Here is a 25,876-nt window from a genome sequence, read left to right as displayed (position 1 = left end):
ATTTTTTTATTATATACTTTCTAACTTAATTTTCATATATAATTTTAGTATATAGTTTTAATATATAAATTTAGTAAAAATTATCATTTTTTCCAAAAAAAAAAAATTGTTCTTCTTCATATGTAGTTTGTGATATAGTTTTAATATGTAATTTTCATATATAAATTTAGTATATAGTTTATAAGATTTTATGAGTTAAAAGAACTAAATAATGTGAAAACTATTTATGGAATAAACTAAAAGGGATGAGATGATTGAGGAATTAAGTTTGAAAATGATGTACTTGTAATGGGCTCGATGGTTGATTTGGGTCGAGAAATTGCACCAAGTACTAACATTTTTCCAATTTTCCATTAAAACACTAATTTTGACAAAAATACTAGTAAAAAAAAGAAAGAAATTATTATTTTTTATCCATTTTTACACTCTTCTTTTATTCTTTACTTTTTTTCAATTTTTTTATTTGAGCCTTATTTCTGTAAAAAAAACCTAGTTATTTAATTTTTATTTTTTTAATTAAGAAATCTAAGTTGTTTGACGATTGGTTGACATAGTCAAGAAATGACACGTATATGTCAACAAATAACAACACTGAAAATTTGATTGACACATATGTCAACAATTGACATAGTTTGTTGGCATATATGTCATCAATTGATATAAATTGTTGACATAGATGTAAAAAATTGACACATATATGTCAATAATCAGCATGATTTGTTGACATAATTGTCAACAATTGACACTTTTCTCCAGTCATCAACTAATCGTCAACTATACTTTAGCCTAGTCTCAGACTTAGTCGGGTTTGATGTAATTGTCAAGTTTCTCTTGTTTTCGCTTGCACTCAACCGAATTCAAACTCGAATTAGCTAGAATTAAAACGCTATTAAAGAATGAACTCAATTAAATTATTTTTCTATGAAACAAAGTCGGAAAATGTAGCTCTAATTTTCAATTATTTTTGGGAAAATATTACATTTATACCCTGTGTTTTAGTGAAATGTCGAGTTTAACCCTCGGTTTTCAAAAATGTCGAGTTCATACCCTCTGTTTAATTAAAATGACAAAATTATACCCTGAAATGAATAACAGCGTCACAAATCTCCCTTTCATTGATATTAACTCTTATATAAGAAAAACCAAATTAAATCTAAATCAGTGCCCTAACTTCCAAATTCTCAATTTTGAAATAAAAATAACCTTAAATTGAAATTAAATAATAAAACTCATACCTCCTAAGAAATGACTTCATTCTGTGTTCGAATTGTAACTCTAAATTCTGGATTCTCTGTTCGAATATGCGATTTTCATGACTATCAACTATCGATGTTTACCCATTTGCCTCTTTCTGTGTTCTTCACGATTAAGATACTGTTGTTTATTTTTTAGTTTTTAAATAAATTACATATATGGCGCGAATGAATAAAGATAATTGGTGTTTATATATACATATTATAGTCAACGTCAATGAAAAGTCAATAAAAAGAATATTCGTGACACTGTTGTCTATTTCAAGGTATAATTTCGTCATTTTAGTTAAACATGGGGTATAATTTCGTCATTTTAGTTAAACAGAGGGTATGAACTCGACATTTTTGAAAACCGATGGTTAAACTCGACATTTCACTAAAACACATGGTATAAATGTGTTATTTTCCCATTATTTTTTAATTATGATTTTGATAAGAAATAAATTTCTAATTTGTGTTTGATTGGTATCTCTTAGAAGGCCCATATTTTCTTCAAAATGGGTTTCAGAAGTTCTTTTAAAAGTTGTTTTGTTTATTATATTTATTTTAATTTTTTTTCTGAAAAAATTAAAAATTTACTTATTTACCATGATAGAATGGTCTAAAATTCTAAAATAGGCCATGCTTTCTCTTCTCTGTTCATTTGCTTCTTCATTATTGTCCGGTGCCAGATATTATTTTCCCTCTAAAATTTTCAAAAGTTCTTATTTTCCGGGGAAATGGCTGTGAATCTTTCTCCTTTCAAGGTTCGTGATTCTAGGAACGGTTTGAATGCCTTTTGCCCCGACAAAAATCACTAGACTTTCTGTTTTTGGTATTTGAAGTTTAGAGGACTGACGATAAATATAGCTAGGGTTTATCGACTTTGGGTTTTCAATGATACATTATGATTCTATACGAGTCTTGCAGTTGATTTTGGGCTCGTCCTCTGTAGCACGTCGAAAAATAGTGGCCGAAATGGGTTACGATTTCACAATCGTGGTAATTATACCAATTTCTTGTAGTTTTCTATTTTTTTGTTTGTTTAATTTCGTAATAACATCAGAGCTGTTCAGTTAAGAAGTTTTGTGATGGTTTCTGAATCCAAATTTGCTGTACAGACTGCTGATATAGACGAGAAAAGCATTCGAAAGGAACAACCAGAAGAGTTGGTTATGACTCTTGCGGAGGCTAAGGTTAGGTCTTGAATCCTGTGATTTTAGAATCGTGAATGAAAATTTATTTGTTCAATTCTACTACATATTAGGTTTTTATTTTATATTTTTTTTATTTTTATATTTCTAATTCCATGGATACTCACTGAGGGTAATTTTATTGAGTTCTGAGTCACCTCTTTTGGTTTTTTATTTTGTGGATGTAAAATTAAATCGCTTATCGAAATCTCAGGCCGACGCTGTAATTGAAAAACTACGAACATCTGATAATCAAAAGAAGTGCGAAGATGAACCAACGATATTAATTGCTGCTGATACAGTATGTTGTTTATTCACATAGATTGCCTGTAGTCTTGTTCAATTATGATGAGATTAGAATATATGGTATCACATACAGATACTCACGACGGAGGAATTTTTACTTTTTGTTTATTTATCTATGTTTTTGGGCAACTCTATGTTTTTGTCTTAAGTTTTAGTATATAAAACCCTGAGACATGAAATGTTATTGGTGTGATTGGAGATTGGAACATGATCCAACTTATAGCTGGTAATAAAGGCTTGCTTTTAGAACTGTATATTTAGGTTTGTATTAATCCGATCCCAACTTAAGGATTAGCTTATCTATACATGTAAATCGCACTTACCTAATGGGAACTTCTTGCCAGGCAGAAGCCATTCTTGAAAGGCTCCCCATTGGTGACTGCATAAAGGATTCTGATCAAACATTGTTAATTACTGCGGATCAAGTATAGACCCCATATTAATTCTCTGTTTCTCACAGTTTGTCCATACATAGTTTGTTTTTCCACCTACTGATAAACTTGAACATTTAGTCATTTTTGTTTTTTTTTTTGCAAATTTGATTATTTAGATTCATGAGCTTATTTATTTATTTATCATAATTTCTGCATCTTATTGTTTTTATCACAATTCATGACTACAACAATATATTTTGGTGAATATATATTTCCCCCCCTTCCAATATGATTCCGAACTACCAAAATTTTGATATGTTATCCTACTTTTCTATTTAATTTTGGTCACGACCAAAATTTCTGCTGTTTTTGTTAGCGTTTAAAAAAAAAACGTAAAACAGCCTTTTTTTATATATTTTCTGTAGTCGCTCTCAATTTCTCAATTAGTTGCATTGTTCTATGAAATTTTGCTTATCGTGAACCCATACCGAAGCAAAAAACTTTAAATTATTCCAACTTGTATTTGTATGACATAGATCTTCCAGCATAAATAGCCTTATATTGATGAACATATTTTCAATGCGCGCATTTGCACTCCACAAGTGAAGTTTGAAGTTTGATTTGTGATTATATGATTTATCTCTTACTTCCAATGTAATGAAATGAATCTGGAGGTGGTGGTCTATGAAGGTGTCATCAGAGAAAAACCTTCAAGCAAGGAAGAAGCTCGACAATTTTTGAAAGGTGTGTATCTCGTTTCAATAAAATTCAAGTCTGTTCTTTTTGCTACTTCTTTAGCTTCGATCTGAATCATCTGATGACATTTGCAGATTACTCTGGTAGTCACGCTGCAACTGTTTCGTCCGTGCTTGTCACGAACCTTAAAACTGGGGCCAGAAAAGGCGATTGGGACAGGGTTGAGGTAGTTTGTTTCGTTTATTCATCGCCTGTTAAAGGCTGAGGAGTGGATTTTTTATTTTTTATATATTTTTTTTATTATCGATTCATCCTCCGTTTCTAAAATCCTTATCAATTCCTTTACAGATTCATTTTCATATAATACCTGACGACGTAATTGAGAGTTTGGTAAGGAAACTGGGATAATCTTGCACTGAGTTACGCTATATTGATTTGTAAGCCATAATGTCTCTCCGTTTGATGCTGATTATTTTCAGATCGAGGAAGGAACTGTGCTCTACGTTGCTGGGGGGTTGATTATCGAGCACCCTTTGGTCCGGCCCTTGGTCAAGGAAGTGGTTAGTTTTTTTGTTCTTCATTCTAGTTATATATATATATATATGTATGTATGTATATGTGTGTGTGTGCGCTACTTATAATCGTAAAGAGCAGTAATTGCAAATCCCCAGGCTGGCAGACTCGACTCCTTGTTCGCACGTTTTTAATATTTAGAAAAATTGAGTCGAACCCAATGATCGCTCAAAGTGGATGTACCGAAGATAAGAGCCTGAAAGGTGTTTGTATGAATTATGCAGATAGGGACGACCGATAGCGTGATGGGACTCCCAAAGGCTCTCACGGAGAGGCTCCTGAAAGAGGTCCTCTAGTTTCGGTCTGCATTTTGCTTTGTTTCGCCTCCTTGGTATTTATCTAACTCCACCACATTATTATATATTAAATGGGACGATATTAGAGCCTATGACTTTCTTTGGTTAGAGGATTTGGTAGTAACATTAGCATATGGCTGCATTCAGAAACACCCAAGTTTCTTTGTTGTTACAAAGAGTGGGATAAATGAATATTACCCCCAAGTTATTTCTTTTTTCATTTCTCATAGTACACCTTTTACTCGTGTTGGTTGAAACGAATTGAAAGTTTTAGGATATGTGTGCTTGTTAAAAAAAAAAAGATTGGCTTTATTGTTTCGACCTCTTATTTATGTTTCTGTCACTATTAGGAGAAACCACCAACCAACACAGCGTTAATAAATAATAATATGGGGTTGCTATATTAATGCAAGTTTTGTTAGAATATTGCTATAAAATCTTTTGATAAGATTTAAAAAAAAAAAAAAAAATCTTTTGATAAGATTTAAAAAAAAAAAAAAATCTTTTGATAAGATTTAAAAAAAAAAAAAATCTTTTGATAAGATCAACACGAATTGGAAAATAATTTAGTATATTTGGCTTATCTGTTTTATAAATGCAAAAGCTTCAATCACATGGTATGATGGTACCAAATTTTTGTGAAATACATTACAGTCAAAGATCAAGTTTTACATCAGTGTTTTTCTATTTATTTAAACTATTGAGTTAGCTTGTACAGATTAGTATGATTATCGGGTTCTCTAGTAGTATGTCAGTCATAGAGCGTGTGTAATGTCAGTATGGTGAAAAAGATAAAAACAAGTGTGGTGTAGGACCAATGGACCAATGGACCATATGGTGTTAAATAGAAGGAAAAAAAAAACACAAATGAAATATAAAACTGAATTTAGACGACCACATTTCTGTCCTTTCAACAATTATTGAAGAGCTGGGTTATCTGAATTAAAAAAAAAAAATTAATAATGAGATATCATTGAAGAGCTTAAGCAATAAATAAATGTGGAATTATAGGCTTAGGTGACATTTCATTTTTATCTAAGATACTACAAAACACCCATCCCCTTAAAAATGATTATTATTGAGAAGTTGATAATATCAGGGTGATCTGTGGAGGATAAGAGTCCATGGATGTGACATGTCACATGCTTACGGAAACTATTTTTTCTGGTGTGTCGTTTGTTCATTTTCGAGTGTTGAATAAATAGGGTCCACTTTGTATGCCTGGGTAGTTTTCTACGCTTCATTTTAGCTCACGTATGGTATAATTAATTACTTAGTGTGATTTTTGTGCAATTTCCGATAAGGGAATTTAGTTGTTTGTTAGGTAGTAGTATCATACGTTACATTACATAGACATCACAGTGATGAATAACATGCCTCGTCCTTGGTAGTTGCGGTATTTCTCGAGCTTGACGTTTCGTGTTGGCTTTGGGGTTCGTGCTTTTGTACTCCGTTGAGTTTTAAATTTTATTTCTCTTTTCAAGTTACCAATTTCACTTTTTTTCACGCATTTTCTCGGCCTAAAACACGAAATATGCTTTCGTTTGACGCAAATTAGCTTCAGATTGTCTATCTTGCTTTTTAGGGAATCTCATTATACTTTAACGCATCAACGTATTGTTGTAAGTGGTAACAAGTAAATTTTTGCAACCAAATAAACAAAAAACGTTACATACTTTTTTTTTGTCACAAGTCACAGGTGTTTGATACGAAACTTCCCTCTTAGATTTTTATTGGGAGTTTTTTTTTTTCCCCGTCTTTGTTGTAAATTCTAAAAAGCATTATGGTAATCACGTAATCATTTGTCTCGTTTGAGATTTGTTTGTTCCGCATATTAAATACTCAACCATGAAGAACCAACTCCCACTCCTTGTCTAATAATAGAACACTCCATAAATTAAAAAAAAAAAAACACACAAACAAGCATTACTGTGTAACCACTAAGAGTCTTTAATCACCATCACTAACCACGTCCTTCACTCTTTTGTTTCTCTCGAAACTTGCCCAAATCCGCACTAATAAATACCTTCGTACATGCTTGAATGTACCCTTACTAAACTCCACCTTCACAATTTGGCTCTCTGCCTCCACCAAAAGCAAAAACTTCTTTAAAAAAAAAAATAATAATAAGAAGAAGAAATAACTCACTTATTATTGTAATTGTTTACCAGTATTGAAACGGAGTCGTATATTATTCCTCACTACCCATCATTACCCGTCGAATTCCACCGCTGACCAAAATAATTGAATAAAAAGAAAAAGAAATTAGAACACTTTTTTTCCTCTCTCTCTGAAGTCTAAACTCCCAAACTCGTGTTTGGACTTGGTATCAAGATCAACTTCCCCGCGATGGACGGAGCCGGAGAACCCGAGCCGTCCTCCGCCGCGATCTCCGGCGGAGTCCGGATCCCGCAGTCCCGGCGACTACCGGACTTTCTCCAGAGCGTGAACCTGAAGTACGTGAAGCTCGGGTACCACTACCTGATCTCGAACCTTCTAGCCCTCTTCTTCGTCCCGCTCATCGTCGCAACCCTAATCGAGGCCTCCCAAACAGATCTAGACGATCTCCGCGATCTGTGGCTCCACTTGCAGTACAACCTCGTCGCCGTCGTGGCCGGCTTCGCAGTGATGGTCTTCGGACTCACTCTCTACGCCTTGACTCGCCCGAGACCGGTCTACCTCGTCGACTATTCCTGCTACCGCGCGCCGGACCACCTCAAAGCTACGGCGGAGCGGTTCATGCTCAACTCGCGCCTCACCGGCGACTACGACGAGTCCTCGCTCGAGTTCCAGCGCAAGATCCTCGAGCGCTCCGGCCTCGGCCAGGAGACCTACTTCCCGGAGGCAATGCACTCCATCCCTCCCACTCCTTCCATGGCCACCGCCAGAGCCGAGGCCGAGGCTGTCATGTTCGGCTCCCTCGACGCCCTCTTCTCCAACACCGGAGTCAACCCCAAGGAGATCGGAATCCTCGTCGTGAATTGCAGCCTCTTCAACCCGACTCCCTCGCTCTCGGCCATGATCGTCAACAAGTACAAGCTCCGGGGAAACATCCGGAGCTACAACCTCGGCGGGATGGGATGCAGCGCCGGAGTGATCGCCGTCGACCTCGCCAAAGACTTGCTCCAGATCCACCGAAACACCTGCGCCGTCGTCGTAAGCACCGAGAACATCACGCAGAATCGGTACTTCGGGAACAAGAAATCGATGCTCATCCCCAACTGCCTGTTCCGCGTGGGAGGCTCCGCGGTCCTCCTCTCGAACAAAGCCCGCGATCGGAGACGCTCCAAATACAGGCTCGTCCACGTTGTGAGGACCCACAAAGGCGCGGACGACAAAGCCTTCCGTTGCGTCTACCAAGAACAAGACAGCGAGGGCAAAACCGGCGTTTCGCTCTCCAAAGACCTCATGGCCATCGCCGGAGGAGCTCTCAAGACCAACATCACCACCCTCGGCCCGCTCGTGCTTCCCATCAGCGAGCAGTTGCTCTTCTTCGCCACGCTCGCGATCAAGAAGCTCGCGAAGGGCTCGCGAGCCAAGCCTTACATACCCGACTTCAAGCTCGCCTTCGAGCACTTCTGCATCCACGCGGGCGGGCGGGCCGTGATCGACGAGCTCGAGAAGAACCTCCAGCTCTCGCCGCTCCACGTCGAGGCTTCTCGGATGACTCTGCACCGATTCGGGAACACCTCGTCGAGCTCGATCTGGTACGAGCTCGCCTACACCGAGGCCAAAGGAAGGATGAGGAAAGGGAATCGGGTTTGGCAGATCGCGTTCGGGAGCGGCTTCAAGTGCAACAGTGCGGTCTGGGAGGCTCTGCGAAACGTCAAGCCGTCCCGGGACGGGCCGTGGGAGGACTCCATTGATAAGTACCCCGTTGAGCTCGCTACTTAACCTGGACGGGTCGAATTCATTAGTAGTTGTTATTTATTAAAAAAAAATTATAGTGTATGGTGATTTGTGGTTCATTGTTGTCCTCATCAGTTTATTATCCAAGTTGGGTGTTCTTTTTTTTTTTTTTTTCTTCCTCATCAGTGCTGTTCTTATTTTTATTTTTTATTTTTTGGGTTTCATCAAGCTTGTATCATCGAGAGTTTCTGTAGTTGTACATTTGACATTTCAGCTTGGACTACTATAATTCATTCCACATAAATGGCCTCGTTTCTTAAATGAATTTCTGGGTTTGGTGAGACTATATTCTGACCACAATGTTTTTATTTTTGTTTTTTTTTTTTAATTATTTTTTATTTTTACCTTTACATTTACAAGCTGTTATCAATATTTGACTTGACAGACAGCCTTATCTATTGGCTGTTGATTTTCCCTTATGCTTGTGCTGATTTCTTAGACATCAAGGAGATCTCACAGTGCTCACTCGCTTTATGTGTCATAAATAACTTAGAAGATCTACCTGGTCATGGTCAGATAACTGGTCTGTTCTTGCTTCGTATTTATGATCCTTACTATTTCATTTACTTATTTTGCAAGTTATGTTCATAAACCTACTAATTACCTCTCTTTTTTGTTGCGAAAACACTCTTTTGCTTTATTTTAATGGAGAATCTTTATTGTGCACTTAAGTTTCTGTGCTTAGTCATCATTCCAGTCTAGGATTCGCCAAGGCAGATAACTAATTATACTTCTGAGTTTTGAGGTTAGACTTTGATCACGGCGCTTTAAAATGGGAGAGAAAAGATAAAGCCTTTTGTAACAATCATTTGTTGTCAATTCAATAAGTAATTTGCTTGGAAAGATATTCTCTAGAACGTGGTCCTTTTATTAGTTTGATCTGAAACACTGAAGCTATGTGGTCCTTAGGGTTCTCTCTCTTCAGAAAGAGGTTATTGCTCGTCAGGTAAATGGTTCCCTCTTCATGTTATTGCTGAAACGAGGGAACAATTACATTATATTTTACACACGTGTGGACCGAGGAACGGAAACTTAGCTATCTCTTCAACATCGACCAAAACTAGACGGATGACCCTAACAGTGTTGAAGGTATTACTTCTAATTATTTTGTTGATTTTCACCTTGTCTAATCTGTCCACTAGGGTTATCGAATCGGTGACTTCTTGTTAGAAGTAGGGGGTTTCGGAGGACGCTAATTCAGAGGTGACTAACTGGAGGATGAAGTTCGTGATGCATTCTTTGGTAGGGATTGTTTCCGTGGTTAAATTTTCAAAAATATTTTGAGCATTGTGGTAGGTGTGTGACGAATTTAGGTGTGTTGGACGATAAGCAAGGCCTCGACTGCCTTAATGACATGGTGAGAGTAATGATTCCGAAAATAAAATCCCAAAAAGGGTCCAAGAATTTCGAGCGAATTAGTCTATGCACCCCGGTTTGCAAGGCCATCTCCAAATGTATTACCAACAAATTCGAGTTGTGGGGGCGTTTTCTGAAAATCAAAATGTGCTAGTTTGTTGGAGGTCAAATTTTCTTTCAACAATGTGAACACGATGTGGAGTGGTCGGTTCGACGATGGTGAGTGTGGTCCTCTTAACCTCGACATGTCCAAAAATAACGTCCGGGTGGAGTGAGATTTTTTCGAGGCAATTATGATTTGATTTAGATATTCGATTAGGTAGGTGAAGTTGATCAAGAGATGCATTCAATTTGCAATTTTTTCTCGAATTTGAAAGTAAATTTGAACACGAATATGGTTCCTCAAGAGGATCTTCAACAAAGGGATACCCTCTGCCATTTTTTTTTCTTCAAAGGTCTCTTAGCTTTCTTGTGGAACTGAATTCTAGATGAAAGTGCTACCACTTGAGCGACCCCACTTCACGAATTTTCAATTTGCTTTAAATGCAAAACATCCAACCATACTGAAACAATGATCTTTTTAGCCAAATTATTCGGGTTATTAAAATTCAAGTTCAAAAATTAGCTAGCAGGCTTCGTGAAAAAATGGCATTAATTACCTTTTATTTTTATATAAAATTATAATGATATGATTTCGTGGGACTAGACGAAAGTAACCGTTTTTCGTAATTTTTTTCAATATTAGCTAGTAAACCTTTTAATTTAATAAATAACCGTTTTCAATAATAGTTAATAAGATTTTAATAGTTGTTGACCATATTTCAATAACTATTAATCATATTTTAACAACTTTTAATCAGATTTCAATAACTGTTGAACAGATTTCAATAACAGTTAATCAGATTTAAATTTGAAGTGAAATATGAAAAGTGATTCATGTTTTAAGTTAGTTATGAAAAAATTTCCATATGATTTATATGTTTCTTTTATATTCTCTTTATTTAGCAATGCTTCACAATTACATATAATTTAATATTAAAAAACACATTAATTTTTTAATAAACTTGGAGTGGAGTATAGAAACATAATCTTTAGAGGGAAAAAAAAAAAAAAAAAACCGCTAAAAAACAAAATTGGTGAACCACTAAAACAATGTCGTTAGGAGGACAAACGACATCAGTACTTGAAGCAAACTTGGGCTTTCACAATAGGCCAAAGCCCAAACCGTAATAAAAGCCATCCTCTAGTTCTGGGCCTTCGAGAACAGCGTTGCTTTCATTTCCAAACTTCAAAGACGAAACGACGGTCTCTTTCTTCACTCGTCGCGGTTCCACGATCATGAACTCCGATCGTCTTCTTCGCTAGACTAGTCTCTGTCGAGTTAGGGTTTGACTAAGATTCAAAAAAAAAAAAAAAAAAAAACTCCCGCCATGACTCTCTCCTCCGTCCGAGCTCGTCTCGCTCTTCTCGCCCTCCTCTCCGCCACCACTCTCTACTGCCTCTTCAAGTCTCGCCGCCTCCGGAGCCTTAGAACCTCCCTAAACCCTAGCTCCGAACTTGAAACCAAAGCTAGAGGGAAGCTTTTGTTCATCTCCCAGACTGGCACCTCCGAAACCCTAGCTCGTCGCCTTCTCGGTCTCCTGACGGAACACGGCCTCGCGTTCGACCTCGTGGACGCCAAGGACTACGAGCCCGAGGACCTCGCGAAGGAGACCTCGGTCGTGATCGTCGCGTCGACGTGGGAGGACGGCAAAGCGCCGGCGAGTGCGAGGTTCTTCCCGGAGTGGCTGGCCGAGAGCGCGGAGGATTTCCGGGTCGGGTCTCTGGCTCTGACGCCGTGCAAGTTCGCGGTCTTCGGCGTCGGAAGCCGGGCTTACGGCGCGACTTTCAATGCAGTGGCGAGGGAAGTTTCGTCGCGGATGAAAGGACTGGGCGCTTCGGAGATTTCGCCGGTGTGCGAAGGCGATGTTGACGGTGGTGATATCGATGACGTGTTCGACGCTTGGAGCGGGAAGCTGGTAAAGGTTTTGAATGGCGGCGGTTTGGTTGCAGAGAATGGCGGAGATTGCGGTGATGGAGTTGGTTCCGAGGCAGAGAGCGATGAATATGATTACGATGACGATGAAGAAATGGAGGAAGAGAATAATGCAGAGTCAGAAATCGTTGATCTCGAAGATATCGCTGGAAAGGCACCGTCGAAGAGATCGGCTGCAATCGCTAAAACCAACGGGAATGGGAATTCTGACGGGAAAAGAGATATGGTTACTCCGGTGATAAGGGCAAGCTTGGAGAAACAGGTATTGTGATTATTGTTAATATTTTCCTTTTCTCTTCGTGTGTAGTATCGTAAGTCTGATTTGTAGTTGTCTTTCAGGGATACAAAATTCTAGGCTCGCACAGCGGTGTTAAAATCTGTCGATGGACGAAGTCTCAACTTAGAGGAAGAGGAGGTTGCTACAAGCATTCGTTTTATGGTATCGAAAGTCACAGGTAAGTCTTTACCGATTTTAGGAACTGAACGTTTCTTTGTGTGTGCGTTTGTATCGGCGGTTTGGAAAACTAATACTAATCTAATACTAATGCAACGAAATAGGTGCATGGAAGCGACCCCGAGTTTAGCGTGTGCAAATAAATGCGTGTTTTGTTGGAGACATCACACGAATCCTGTTGGAAAGAGTTGGCAGTGGAAGATGGACGATCCTTTGGAGATTGTGAACTTAGCTCTTGATCAGCATTCAAAGATGATCAAGCAAATGAAAGGAGTTCCAGGTACTCTTGAATTTTTTTTAATACATGCCGTTTTCTAAATTATTGTCCCTGTTTAGTGATTTTTTGTTAAAAAAACATGCTTGATTTAGCTACCTATACCCGCGAAATATTTGCATCTGAATTCTGCATTGTATAGTCAGTTTTGCGATCGTAATAGAACTTGTCTATTGCAGGTGTTACACAGGAGCGGTTAACAGAAGGTCTCACACCAAGGCATTGTGCCTTATCGCTTGTTGGTGAACCTATCATGTATCCCGAGATTAACACACTTGTCGATGAGCTCCATCGGAGAAGGATCTCAACTTTTCTAGTAACAAACGCTCAGTTTCCTGACAAGATTAAAACACTGAAGCCCATTACCCAGGTCTGGAGGCTTGTCCTTTTCTTTTTTTCCCTCACACCCTACAATACCTATCTTGACTGCCTTAACTTAGTGATACTCAACTTTCTCTGGGTTATATAGTTATATGTAAGTGTTGATGCTGCAACGAAGGAAAGTCTGAAGGCGATCGATAGACCACTTTTTGGGGACTTTTGGGAGAGATTCATTGTAAGTATTTTTTTAACTCTCTCTCTCTCTCTCAATGCTACCTATATTTTTCCGTATTATTCAAATTAGGCAAAGAATAAATGCTGACTTGCTAGCTCTCTCCCACAATATTTGTCTAATATATGAGATTTAACTATGAGTTTGTAACGGTTGAGATTGTTCTTGAAAATGTATTACTTATGATTTAACTATATTAAAGCTAATGTCTGAATGCCATTCGATTCCTGGAAGTCTTGAACTATAGAACTTTTAATCAGGATGGTAGATATAGTCGGGAAAAGAAAATCAGCAATCAGCAAACCAGTCTAAAACAAATCTGTCTAAATAAAATAATCTTAGGCCATAATTTATGTCTACTTGTCCATATCAACAAATTTAATTTAACACCAACGAACTGTGAGAGCTCCTTGTTTAACTTGATTTAACTTGGAAATCTCCTTGTTTTATGGGTAGGATTCAATGAGAGCTCTTAGAGACAAACACCAACGAACTGTCTACCGCTTGACTCTCGTGAAAGGGTGGAATACAGAAGATATAGATGCTTATTATAACCTATTTAGCATTGGCAAACCTGATTTTGTCGAAATCAAAGGCGTAACATACTGTGGAACGTAAGTGTTTTTTTTTTCGCATATATATATATATATATATATATATATATATTGTTCTTTTATTTATTTTTTTATCTGGTGACATCTGGTGCAGATCTGCTACGTCAAAGCTAACGATGGAGAATGTGCCTTGGCACACTGACGTTAAGGCTTTCTCAGAAGCCTTGGCTTCAAAGAGTAAAGGAGAGTATGAGGTTGCGTGTGAACACGTCCACTCGTGCTGTGTTCTTCTTGCGAACACCGACAAGTTTAAGGTCAACGGCCAGTGGTTCACTTGGATAGACTACGAAAAGTTCCATGACCTGGTCTGTTTTAATCGTTTCGGCATCGATTTTTATCATTTCATTTAGCATCGCTTTGTTGTCTGTACTTACGGGTAATGGACATGGAAATTTCAGGTGGCTTCGGGGAAAACTTTTGACAGCGCGGATTATATGGCAGCCACGCCATTATGGGCTGTGTATGGAGCGCAAGAAGGTGGGTTTGATCCCGATCAGCTTAGGTTTAAGAAAGAGCGACATCACAACAGACCAAACCAACCCAAGCCCAAAGCATGACCAGGTTAGACAGATGTAACTGGGATTACTCTCAAGATCTTTCCTCAATTTTGTTTGTATAACAGTTTTGTTGTTAAATAATACCAAGAGGTGATTTGCAGTTTGTTTGTCGTAGAAAAAAAAAATTAGAGCATTATTTTTGGTAATTTATTAAAAGCTATTATCTCTTATTTTCTTTTTGTTTCTTACTCTGATCTCTGAGAGGATTCTATATCAAAGTTTTGTGCCGTATTTACATGGGAAATCTATGTGGAGTCTTGTCATCAATGAATGATTAGTGTCCAAAATGAATGATCTTATCAACTTGCTGGGCAAATCTTGTTTGTGTGGTAGGCAACACAGAAGATGTAAAAGCATGTGATGGGGAAAACTACCCAGCATTTTAAGTCAATAATTGATTCTTCGTTTCTTTTTTTCTTTTCTTTTCTAGAGGAGAAATATCAAATTTTTGTAGGCCTATAAGTTGGAAATACAATTTTTTTTTATGTATGTAATATAACATGGTTGTATAGTACATCAAAGCTTAAAAAGATTTTTTTTTTCTTTTTACAAATTATACAAATAACTAAATTGAAAAATCACAGTTACTAGTCTCCTGTATTTTTATTTTTTTTTCCAAATAATAAAACGAACTAAATAACATTCACCGCCCAATAAATGATGTCCCCAGTGGGTGTTTTTCTTTTTTTTCTCCACTCTGGTTCGCAAGCCATTTTCGGCTCAGCCTATCACAAGGGGTACGGAGAGCTAAGCCATATTTGGCCTAGTCCGTTGCAAGCGAGATAGCGAGCTAAGCCATTTTTTCCTTGGTTCGGCACATAAAATATGACGAGCTAAGTCATTTTCATCTTAAACCCATCATGAAGCGAACTACGAACTAAGCTCGTTCTTGCTTTTAATCAAGCAAAGACTTCTTCAATAGTTAACCAGATTTCAGGATCTCGGAGACTTCAAATACCAAGTCAAATATTGTACGCGCATGACGAAGAAGAGAAGACCGGTTCAAACCTGGCGTGCTCTCAGAGAAGCGGAGCTCGGTAGCCACCTTCAAGACCTATATATAGAAGACGAATACCATAGACGAGGACACTTTTTTCTTACTCGCATACCTGAGAATCTTCCAGAGCTCTCTCTATTTCTTCTCTTTAGTCCTTGTGTTCTTCATCGATTTAATCTGCTTTTATCATTGTAGCTCAAAAAATATATACAATATAAGGTTCCAACGCCATTATTTATAACTTTTCTATCATTATTTAATCATTTACATATAATAATTTGAAGATTATTTGATCCCGAAACGAAATTTTGGTGCTCATTGATAAATCGTAATCGAGTCTCTTCTGGAAGATCAGTCTGTTTTGAGGTGAATTTTCACAACAACAAATGCCATAGAAGTTTTATTGATAGCCCTCACAACTTACTAGGGATTGAAAAATAATCCAACCGGATTATAATTCTCTTAATATAGATGGGAATTAAAAGAAAACAAGCCACTGTTGCACGTTTTAAAAAAAAATTAGAGGAATAATTTCACGATGAATTAACACACGCATATAATACCTATACATATAGCCCATTCTTACACATTTTAGTGTCTTTTATGTTACTAGAATTTAATCCAGCCGACCAGCCCTACAATTTCCCTGCTTCTTAACTGAACCCTAGACGGTGGTTCAGAGTTAAAATTAACCACTTTTCATAATTCAAGGAAATTAATGAAGTTTGAACATGTTCGGAAACTTGACTTAATACATCATTTTGGAAATTTAAAATCCATCCTTTTCTTTCCCTGGTATTATGTTTAATTCATTCACCTATTTTTCCCTCGTTCCTACCCAAAAAAAAAAAAAAAAAAAAAAAAAAAAAAAAAAAGAGAGAGAGAGAGAGTGAAAGTCCCTTGCCATAACTAGATTACAATAAAAATTAGATGCAACTCTGCCATAATTAGATGTACAACATTAGTTTTCCGCTCGAAAAGTTCAATAGGAAAAAAATGTGAATATCTATAACTGACCAAGAAAACAAAGATATTTCTAATCCCTTTTTTTTTCTTTTTTTTTTCCTGTTCTATGTCTGAAAGAGTTCCAAAGGATCAGAATCTAAAGTCCGGGTCTACATCCATTGCCCAACAAAACTTAGACATGAGAGTCTTGGCGAATATCTGGAAACAAACACAGCACAAGTTTAGATAAATAAGCTAATAATAGCAGCTTATGAAGTTATGGCCATAGATAGAAAGATATCATTTCTTCCTTAACATGTCCATAACTTACAGTTCTACACATTTTGATAACGTAGAAAAACTCGGCTCACCTGTCGTTTTTTTACTAAGCATTGGAAACATCAAATTACAAGGATTACATAATGTAAGATAAAGCCCAAGAAAAAAAAATAGCCTCACCTTCTCAATGGGCACCTCGTGTCTTTTGCACCAAGCAACCGTGATTCTCGGGTCAAGGTAGTTTAGTTTAGAGGTTCCCAACGCAATAGTTTTTATATCCTCTTTGGCGTGCATGTCACGTTTTATTTTTTCAATCTTCACGTTTGTTTGACCGATCTTTTTCTCAATCCTGTGCCAGATAAATTCACGGTGAGGAAACAAGTTTGTGTGACATTACATATGATCCAACCAAGGAGAAACAGTAACATTACGCTTCAGGATTTAAGTTCCTCTTTTGCTTTCCATCGGCATCTTTTAACGGGGGCTTCCCTTTCTTCGCCCTGTCCAAGTCTACTTTAAGGTCTTTAACGAGATCCTGCAACAAAAAACAAAGCCATTGACTAAAAAATGTTAGCTAGAGACTAGAGTGCATAAAAAACACAAAATCTCAACTATATATTTGGGAAAAATGAATTCTTCTTGTTCCCTCCCTCAAGGGTAGTCCAGCCTTTCAAGTCACATTTAGTTCTTACTCAAGACAAGACCCAATACCCACCTCAAGTTCATGGAGTTTTTCTGTCAACTTTAACATTTGTGATTCATGAGATTTTGAGACCATACGTTGATGGTTACATATGATTGCAACCTGAAATGAAACTCAAGAGCTCAGTGATAAAATTACAAGAGGTACTAACAGAGCAGCGGATAAATGATCTTTCACCTCCTTATTTGCAGCATTATAAACAGTCTTTTTTTCTTCAACAGTCCCATCTCTGGTTTCACGATTTAACTGCAGTTAAGAGGGAAAAAAAAGATATATGAAGCACTAAACCTATTTGAAACAATGTGCGAGGTCAAAGATTATAAAGAACCAAGCAGTTCAAAGAACATGCAGATACAGATTGTCTTACCATCTCATCCAATGTTATAGATGCGTTATAGGTACGGAAAACTTTGGCTGTAAGTCCAGGCATAAGCTCCTTCAGATGAGCATTCAGTTTACTCGTATCCAAGTCGTCAAAAAGATCATCGGTGCCCTTCTTTCCTGTAGCAATAATAAATAGCAATACTCATTTGCCTTTATACTTGAAGAGCACAGCAAAAGAACAGAATATAAAAAGATGAATACCTCCCGATTGGAACTGTATAATTGCCTTGTAAACAGGTAGCTCAACTTCGACGGTATTTTCATATTTGATTGAATCTTTACCGAGGAAGTTAAACTGCATTTTAATAACATTAGTTAGGTATTGCTTACACGACCAAAAGGAAATACCCAAGAATGATTATGACATTAACGCAACCCACCGCACCTCCAACTTATTGGGTGGAATTGCTTTTACGTTCTCTACTTTCAATGTACAACAACCAACAGTATCTGCTTCATCATCATCCTACACTCAAAAGGCAAATTATTATTATCAGTTTTGACAAACATTTTACCATAACGATCTTCAACTGATTTTTCCACTAGAAAAGTTGAGCATATCAAAAGACAAACGCAATCAATAGGAAACAAACATAAATTGCATGTTTCCTCTTCACATTAATTAATTAAATAAATAACCTTCTCATTGCCAGCCCTTAGCGCGAGTTTATCAATAAGATATGTCGCAACTGCTATTTGCCGCTTTGTGGAATCTCTACTGTTGAAGTCTCTTGTGTATGCAGCTCGAATGTTGTGTATATAGCCCTGTGCTCGGAAACAAAATAAAGAAAAGATTAAAACAGAAAAACTTGATGCGTATCCCAATCCACTATGATGTCTCCTATGAAACCTAGAAATAAACTTCCTCCATGATCACACCTTCAGCTTTCTAGCTTTCTCGTATTTTTCCTTGTCACTTTGCCCCTTCAAGGAGCTGCTAGCCGCTAGAAACACGTATTTGAATTCTCTTTTACTGATTGGATCCAGCCAAAAAGCTAGCCACGTCACCGTGTTATCATGCCTTATTTCTTTCCAGCTGCCAAAATTCACAGCATAAATTAAGATAATCAGTGATGAAACAAGCCAAACTGCCATGCTTTTCTTTCCGTTTTCATCACAAGGATAAAAAAATGAATAAACCGAACCTTTGGCCAGGGATAGGGCATTCTGGAACTGGAGCGCCCTTTCCTATATTTATCGTGACATCTTTAGGATAAATTCGACTCTTTAGCTTTCCCGACTGATACCATGCCAAAAGAAACAATAAGCTTATAATGATGTAAGTATTGCATTCTCACAGGCCTGCAATACTAGCTTCTTCAATATATCGAATTAATGGAATATTCCTAAACAAACCTTGGGATGCTCTCCACGACCACGGAACAATCCAGGCGGCTCAACTCTGAAGTTACCAACCTGAAATTCCAAATGAGAGATAAGAAAAATCTAAAAGAAGTACTCCAAGTGTAACCTTTAACTGAAAGGGGTCAAAATAAGCAATTTGACCAGCATTTTAAATCAAATCATTACTCACGACCCTCTCTACCCCAAACCAAAAAAGTCAGTAGGTTCACCTTTTCTTTAACACCGTCAAGAATAGCCCACATATACTTCTCTTCTTGTTTTAACTTCTCTTCCCTTGCGGCCTTCTTCTCCTGCACCGAAGTAACCAAGCATCAATATAACTGGAAGAGAAAAATAGAGAAAAATATGACCTAGGTGCTAAATAATTGAAAAGAAATAAAGTGGCAACCAATTCTTCAAAAATCATGTCACAGTACAGGGTGTTTTCCAGAGAACAGACGTAAATCAACAAGATAAAAGTGCCATAACTACCATGATAAAATAAAATTAACTACAAAAAAAAAAAAAAAAAATTTAAATAAACATGTAACAAGAATAAATAGCTACAAAGCTTCGTTTTTTTTTTTTTGGACAACGGTTACTTTGCTGACCTAGGTAGAGATGTCTAGAGCGACCAATTCTTGAATTGTATTCTTGAACCAACTAAGTTGGCTTCTTACAGCATTAAACACAAAGAAATAAAGAAAGAATCCAGCTTACTTCTGAGCTCATCAGCTTTTTCTTTTCCTTTTCAGTTTGATACCAATCGTATATGGGGGTAAAATCGCATGCATCCAATTTCTGAATCACATGATTTCTACCAAGTAATTTGCGCCAGTCATTCCAGAAATTATCTCTAAACGTTTTTCTTTGCACATACTCTGAATCTTGCATTACTGCAAACATTGTTGCAACCTGTACACGTAGGTACAGAAACAAGTTTAATAACAAACAGAAACAAGGTAATGAGAGAGAGAGAGAGAGACCTCTTCTTGTGCAGGAGTCAAGTCAACTTGCTTTCCATTGTAGAGCATCTTTACACCATGAGGACTGTATTCTGGTGGAAATATAACACCATTGTGAACCAAAGTGGTCCATTTCTTCTGCCCATCCCCAGAGCTAGGAGAAACTTTTGTTGACTTGGAATATTTTGAATTTTTGTCTGTTTTCTTAAACTTCGTCGTAGTCTTTACCGAGGTGACATTTTTTGTCACTTTTGCCTTCGCGATTGGTGATTTCGAATTTGGTGTGGGTGACTTCTTGATTCTCTGCGAAATAGGAACATTGTCATCGTCTGATTCATCCTTGATTTCAGCTTTGACTTTAACCTGCGTACTTTTTCCCGCAGACAACGAATCAGAAATCTTTTGCTTTTTAATTGAAGAGCCATCAGATATTTGCTTATCTAGAGGTCTCTTGGCACTAGTATTCAATGGTTTTCTCTCATCCGCCTTGATGGAACCATTCTGCTTATTACTTATAGACAAAGGCTTCTTGTCCTCAAAAACGCTGTGTTTACTACCCGACGGTCCAGCATTAGACTTAAGCTGAAATCTCGATGACAATGGTTCATCGTCCGAGCCTTCCTCTTTAACAATATTCTTTTTTGGCGGTTGGACCTTCAGGTTTGTTGCAGGTTTTCCAAGTACCTTAGTGTGCTGGTTTGGGTTCACCTTGACCCTGGAGCTTAAAGGTTCATCATCCTCAGAATCATCAGATCGACTGCCAGATTTAGAAGCATTACCAACCAAACTCTTTTTGTTCTTGTCGACGCTACATTTACCATTGTCTGATAGATATTTTGACCGCCAATCTGATGAAGCTGATGCTTTTGAAACTGGTGCTGAAGACTTTTGTGGTGGTGGCGTCGTAGATGAATTTGAAGCTTTAGGGCTGACTAAAGGGGATTTCACCGGTGGTGTCTTTGTAGAAGAAGTTGAAGCTTTAGGGCTGACTAAAGGGGATTTCACCGGCGGTGGCTTTATAGACGAAGTTGAAGCTTTAGGGCTGGCTAATGGGGTTCTCACTGGTGGTGACTTGTTTGATTGAATCACCTTAGCATTTTGATTAACGGAGCTAACACCATTGTTAGAAGATCCACCAGAGACCTGCCTCCCCGAATGCCCGTCTGGTCTTTGTGGTAGCTGTTTCTTTACCTCTGAATTTGATTGATTTTGCTTCGGAATTGCACTCGTCCTCTTAAAAATAGCTGGCCCTTCTTCATCTTCATCAAAATCATCATAAGCACTTGGTTTAGGAGGAGCCTGAACAGACATAGTCTATATCTATCTTCTGTGCATGTATGTCACATCAAAATCCTGAAGAAAATATTTTCCTCAAGAGATTGGACGAGGCCCTCAACGGTGCAGCAGAATCCAGCAGCCTTTGAGAATATTTATCTAGGAAAGACAGAAAGGCAACATCTTAGAAAGTGAAAAAACTGAAAGCCAACCATGTTTGAAAGGGAAATGAATCAACGATCCGAATAATAATCAGATTCATCAACATCCGAGCATGACTCGAGTCACTGGAAAGAGTCACGTGACAGATATGTGATACACACGCAAAAACCTAAGCCAAAGCCCAACAGGTTGACCCAATAAGAAATTTCACGACTATCAAATAGGCACGCCATCGAATTACAAAACAATTACACAAGCGCAGACAAGGGATGCAAATTCTGGTCATGCATTTCTTTCATAACGATTAGAGACTTAAACAAAGGTTGCTGTTAAAAACTTTGGGCTCGGATATTAACTACTAAACCTACAGATGTAACACAAAATCTATGGCCACAAGCTACTCAACCATTTAAAATACCTTACGATGATGGCCTTAAAGTTCTCGAAACTCTATACTGATATAGAAACAGAGAGGCTTGTGGTGGGATTGGGGTTCGAGCGAAGAGGCCATGGCTGGTCGGCTAGAGAGCTTTAATTGAAAGAGAAAGAGAAAGACAGAGCCAAGAGATGAAAAAGAAAACCCTTGCGATTGGGATCTTTTAAGTAAATGATAGCACCACTTTTGACGGAGTAAAACAAAAAAAAAAAAAAAAAAGCGTTAAAAAAAGAAGCGTAAAAAAAGCACATCTTAAGCTTCCGAAAAAAAAAAACATCGACGCAACAGAATTACAGAAGATAAGTTATAACGATGGCCTTAACATTGTCGAAACTCTATTAAGATATAGAGACACAAAATGTGCATTCCTTTAACAGATAACCTGACCTAGCCACGACAACAACAACAAAAAGTATAACGCATAACAAATGAAATCAGAGAATGATATTGTAAAGTGTCACAAGCACAGAAAAACAACTTAACAACAATCTCTAATTGCCTATTGTCGGTGTAAAATCTAATGGAGATAAATCCTCCCTAATCAAAACATTATCCAAAACGGATTCCAAATAACGATACTAGTTTTTGGAAGGTAACGCAAACGTGGGATTGGAAAACCTCCAGTTCGTCGATAACAAAGAACAGTAAAATAATCGCCGATAGCAGTAATTAGGTTATAAGCTATACCGGTGGAATAGAAGGACAGCGATGGCGGCGGAGATGTAGATGAAGCGATTAGGAACGTTAGGGATTTGGATGTCTGACTCTGAATTTTAGCGTCTTCTTAAATGAATTGGGATTTCCCTTCTTATTTAGGGATTTCCCTGCTAAGCTCTATTTCTCATTGTCTGTGTCTTCCTTCGAAATTGAAAAATAGAAATAAAAAAAAATAAAAAAAAATACTCAGAAAAGAGACCCTCTGCCTTTGGGAAATAACAAATTTGTCCCTGTAGTTCGAGAGCTCTGAATGATAGAAAAAACAAAATCGTCACGTTTATAAGGTGTGGCTTATGGGTGACGTGATAATCTTCAGGTAATAGAAATCTTCATGTAAGTGACAAATGCCATGGCCATTTTTAACCGTCGATGAGGATAAATAAAGATATTTAATTAGTATTCTTTACTTTCAAAAAACTGACAAGTGCTATTTATGTATCATTTTTTCAGCAATAATTGTTGTTGGTAAGTAAACTGTAAAGTTTAAAATAAACTAAATTGTGTCTACTCTATACTGCTTTTTTTTTTTTTTTTTTAGTCAGAGGCCATTTTTCACTGCTTCGTAACTCAAAGACCACGCCAAATTTGTGAATTATTGTAAAATCATTTCAATTTCGCTGTGCGACTAAGTGCTAACTTAATTCCATCAAAACAAATTAATATAAGTTGATTTTTTTTATTTATATGAGAGGGTATTATTAGTTATTACTTGGACTCGTTCAATGCATAAACGATCTTCACGTGTTGCCCCTGCATGTGTTAATTCACGTATGGGACAAGATATACACCGTTGAACATATAAACTACTTATAAATAATTTAATACTTGGAAGTGACTTATATTTTACGAAAGTGAGATTATCGTTCGAAACATCCCCCAAGATATTAAACACATCTTTAATTATTGCACATCAAACAGTTTTTTTTTTTTTTTAATAATGTCATATATACACACCTAATACTAGACAACTTAAACCTCTCACGCAAATAAATCATAATATTATTATACTATAAATCTCAATCTCCAAGAGGGATTGCACCAACATAGTGTGAAGTCCAAACTATGAACAAGAACAGATGTTAATATTATGAAAGAAAAATATTTAATATAGACACAACTATACATTTGAAATGGATTTTGTAGTTAATTAATCATGTACAAATAATAAAAATTAAAAAATATTAATTTACTCACATCAAATTCAGTTATTGTATTTAAAACGATGGTAAAAATAATAATGTTAATGTTTCAAGTGGTATAGTCCGTTATATACATATATATTATAAAATATGCAAAAAAAAAAAATGGGAGTAATTTTGAGAGTGTAAAGAAAGAGAATGGTACAAATAAACTTTAATAAATACATCATTAGTTGTTAACTATTATTTTTTAAATACATCATTGTCAGAGGTGTGGAGCCTAATCAGCGCCGAGGTGACGAAGACCTTACGACTGAAGACCTATTGTAAGGTTTATTAGTCGGGGGTATTTTGGAAATTTCAAGTTGTCTGTTAGCTCTAATGTCTCCCCTATAAATATCATATGCGCCGATGTTATTTGTTGAGTGCGAGAGAGTTGTAAACTCATTTTCTCACGATTTGAGTTTTAGTGAGAATTTGCAGCGGCAAAGTGGACGCAGCTTTCGCATTGAAAGTGAACCACTAAAAATCTATGTGTGCTTTATATCGTTCTTTGCTAATTTCGTTTTCTTATTTTAGCTCGGATTTGTGTGTTAATTCCTAACATGCATGTCCCGATGTTTCACAGAGATGACTACCAAACCGGATTTTTTTAATTTTCAATGTATAAACTTAAAAAAAAAATCAATTATATGCGTTTTAGAAATTCGTGTACGATTATAAACTAAAAAGTATATGAATTTTGGAATATAACTGAATTTTCTATGAAAATTTGTATTCCATTTAATTACAACATTTGTTGGTCTAGTTAAAAGTGCTTTTTATTAATTAAAGATATTTATTTAAATATTTTGGTTTGGGTTTTTTAGGCGTTTTTCAAGTCTGAGCGCAAACATCAGCCTTGCATGTCAAAGGCTTGGTCCTTGACAGGGCAAAATGTCCTATTCCTTAGACCCAGCCCGACTCTCAAAAAATAAGATCTCGTGAGTTTAAATAAAGGGCTGGTCTGACCCTTCTTACACATTTAGGACACCAATTGTGGTCGAAGTTTGAGCTCTTGAACAATGTCACATAAGATGAACATAATAGTGTTATTATGCATTTAGCTATTTATGGTTTTTATTTACGGAATTGGGATCTTTAGTCATACTTTTTTATCACTTTGAAATTAGATCGAGTACTTACACATGTAAGGTTTGTATAAGTTAATTATTCTTAAATTGTCTTTAGACCTAGTTATAAATGAGTCTATTTTAATCAATGAAGCAGTCTCCACCTAAATAATTTAATCCCTTGCAAAATGAGAAGAAATTGGGTTTCTTTATAGAATAGTATTACTAGTTAGCAAAATTGTACGAGAGAATCGTAAGACTCATAGTTTTTGGACGCTTCATTTTCAAAATAACGATAATTTTGTAATATATCGTAATTTTTGTTTTCATATTTTTATTGGATGATCATACCCTTCTCCAATGCTAAACTCATTACCCACGATCTCCAACTTCTCAACATTCCTCGATGATAGAAGATTCAAACTTTGCAACAATCTCCAGCTTCCACGACGATGTCTGGCGACGATGAACCGGAGATCGAATCTAGATCTTCACATAGCGCAAACACCAAAGATTCCGTTTATTGTATACTATATATTACAATAGCTCAATATACTTCATACTGCACCATCATAATATATTGTGTACTACTACACCAACTCATTAAATTGATTATTGTATATCAGAAGGGTTGTTCTTCACCAAATATTGTATTCATAAAATAATTGACTGATTTCAACTTGATTGTATACAGCAAACGTGTACTATTCTTCAATTCAAAGCTTCGAGTTCAATATCGATGAGGACTCATCAAAATCCGCATTCGTGAAACGTCACAAACATCGGTCGATCTGAACGTGCATTGACGAGGTTGTCATCCTGAGTAGCCTAGTCTCCGGCAAATATGAGGCAATCCATTCAACCCTAGCGAGCCCGAGAGCTTCAATTGTGCGCCAGCGAAAACTTATCTCTTCGCTCTCCTTCAAAGTGTTTTTGTTGCGTGTCTAAAGTGAAGCTAGTCGTTCGTCTCCGCCAAAAAAATCTTCATCGTCGAGT

General features: G+C 37.0%; 4 protein-coding genes across 8 annotated transcripts; 3 read left to right on the top strand and 1 right to left on the bottom strand.

Annotated features, from left to right (window-relative positions):
- The first annotated feature begins 1,880 nt into the window (after positions 1 to 1,880).
- Positions 1,881 to 4,899, top strand: LOC149392304 (Maf-like protein). Of its 3 annotated transcripts, XM_089618538.1 has the most exons (10): positions 1,881 to 1,999; positions 2,163 to 2,234; positions 2,354 to 2,428; positions 2,640 to 2,726; positions 3,076 to 3,156; positions 3,780 to 3,849; positions 3,936 to 4,027; positions 4,150 to 4,191; positions 4,281 to 4,361; positions 4,599 to 4,899. In XM_089618538.1, exons 1-10 carry the CDS (start codon positions 1,973 to 1,975, stop codon positions 4,668 to 4,670), a joined length of 699 nt encoding a protein of 232 aa, XP_089474664.1. In that variant the 5' UTR covers positions 1,881 to 1,972; the 3' UTR covers positions 4,671 to 4,899. The 3 variants fall into 3 exon arrangements, with proteins under 3 accessions (XP_089474664.1, XP_089474666.1, XP_089474665.1); XM_089618540.1 differs by lacking the exon at positions 2,640 to 2,726; XM_089618539.1 differs by lacking the exon at positions 3,076 to 3,156.
- Positions 4,900 to 5,123: 224 nt separating this feature from the next.
- On the top strand, positions 5,124 to 8,844 carry KCS4 (3-ketoacyl-CoA synthase 4). The gene has a single exon (XM_089618537.1). The coding sequence runs from the start codon at positions 7,020 to 7,022 to the stop codon at positions 8,562 to 8,564; it is 1,545 nt and encodes a 514-aa protein (XP_089474663.1). The 5' UTR covers positions 5,124 to 7,019; the 3' UTR covers positions 8,565 to 8,844.
- Positions 8,845 to 11,183: 2,339 nt separating this feature from the next.
- Positions 11,184 to 15,735, top strand: LOC149392302 (flavodoxin family protein / radical SAM domain-containing protein). 3 transcript variants are annotated; one of them, XM_089618535.1, is made up of 9 exons: positions 11,184 to 12,232; positions 12,310 to 12,425; positions 12,529 to 12,704; positions 12,878 to 13,068; positions 13,168 to 13,254; positions 13,708 to 13,865; positions 13,960 to 14,170; positions 14,264 to 14,426; positions 15,360 to 15,735. In XM_089618535.1, exons 1-8 carry the CDS (start codon positions 11,366 to 11,368, stop codon positions 14,420 to 14,422), a joined length of 1,965 nt encoding a protein of 654 aa, XP_089474661.1. In that variant the 5' UTR covers positions 11,184 to 11,365; the 3' UTR covers positions 14,423 to 14,426; positions 15,360 to 15,735. The 3 variants fall into 3 exon arrangements, with proteins under 3 accessions (XP_089474661.1, XP_089474662.1, XP_089474660.1); XM_089618536.1 differs by lacking the exon at positions 15,360 to 15,735 and adding an exon at positions 15,132 to 15,298; XM_089618534.1 differs by lacking the exon at positions 15,360 to 15,735 and having other exon boundaries at positions 11,185 to 12,232; positions 14,264 to 14,592.
- A 571-nt stretch (positions 15,736 to 16,306) lies between these two features.
- LOC149392301 (DNA topoisomerase 1 alpha-like) lies at positions 16,307 to 22,789 on the bottom strand. The gene is made up of 16 exons (XM_089618533.1): positions 22,600 to 22,789; positions 20,061 to 21,473; positions 19,795 to 19,989; positions 19,305 to 19,385; positions 19,087 to 19,146; positions 18,876 to 18,970; positions 18,610 to 18,766; positions 18,370 to 18,495; positions 18,116 to 18,196; positions 17,932 to 18,025; positions 17,714 to 17,847; positions 17,524 to 17,592; positions 17,359 to 17,448; positions 17,075 to 17,178; positions 16,824 to 16,992; positions 16,307 to 16,583 (listed from the first exon to the last, which is right to left on the bottom strand). Exons 2-16 carry the CDS (start codon positions 21,348 to 21,350, stop codon positions 16,515 to 16,517), a joined length of 2,814 nt encoding a protein of 937 aa, XP_089474659.1. The 5' UTR covers positions 21,351 to 21,473; positions 22,600 to 22,789; the 3' UTR covers positions 16,307 to 16,514.
- Positions 22,790 to 25,876: the final 3,087 nt, after the last annotated feature.

Source organism: Urtica dioica, chromosome 7, assembly GCF_054948205.1.
Source record: "Urtica dioica subsp. dioica isolate 48M chromosome 7, U.dioica_male_clone48M_v1_H2, whole genome shotgun sequence".
Lineage (NCBI taxonomy): Eukaryota > Viridiplantae > Streptophyta > Magnoliopsida > Rosales > Urticaceae > Urtica > Urtica dioica.
This window is presented reverse-complemented; position numbering and strand designations above follow the sequence as displayed.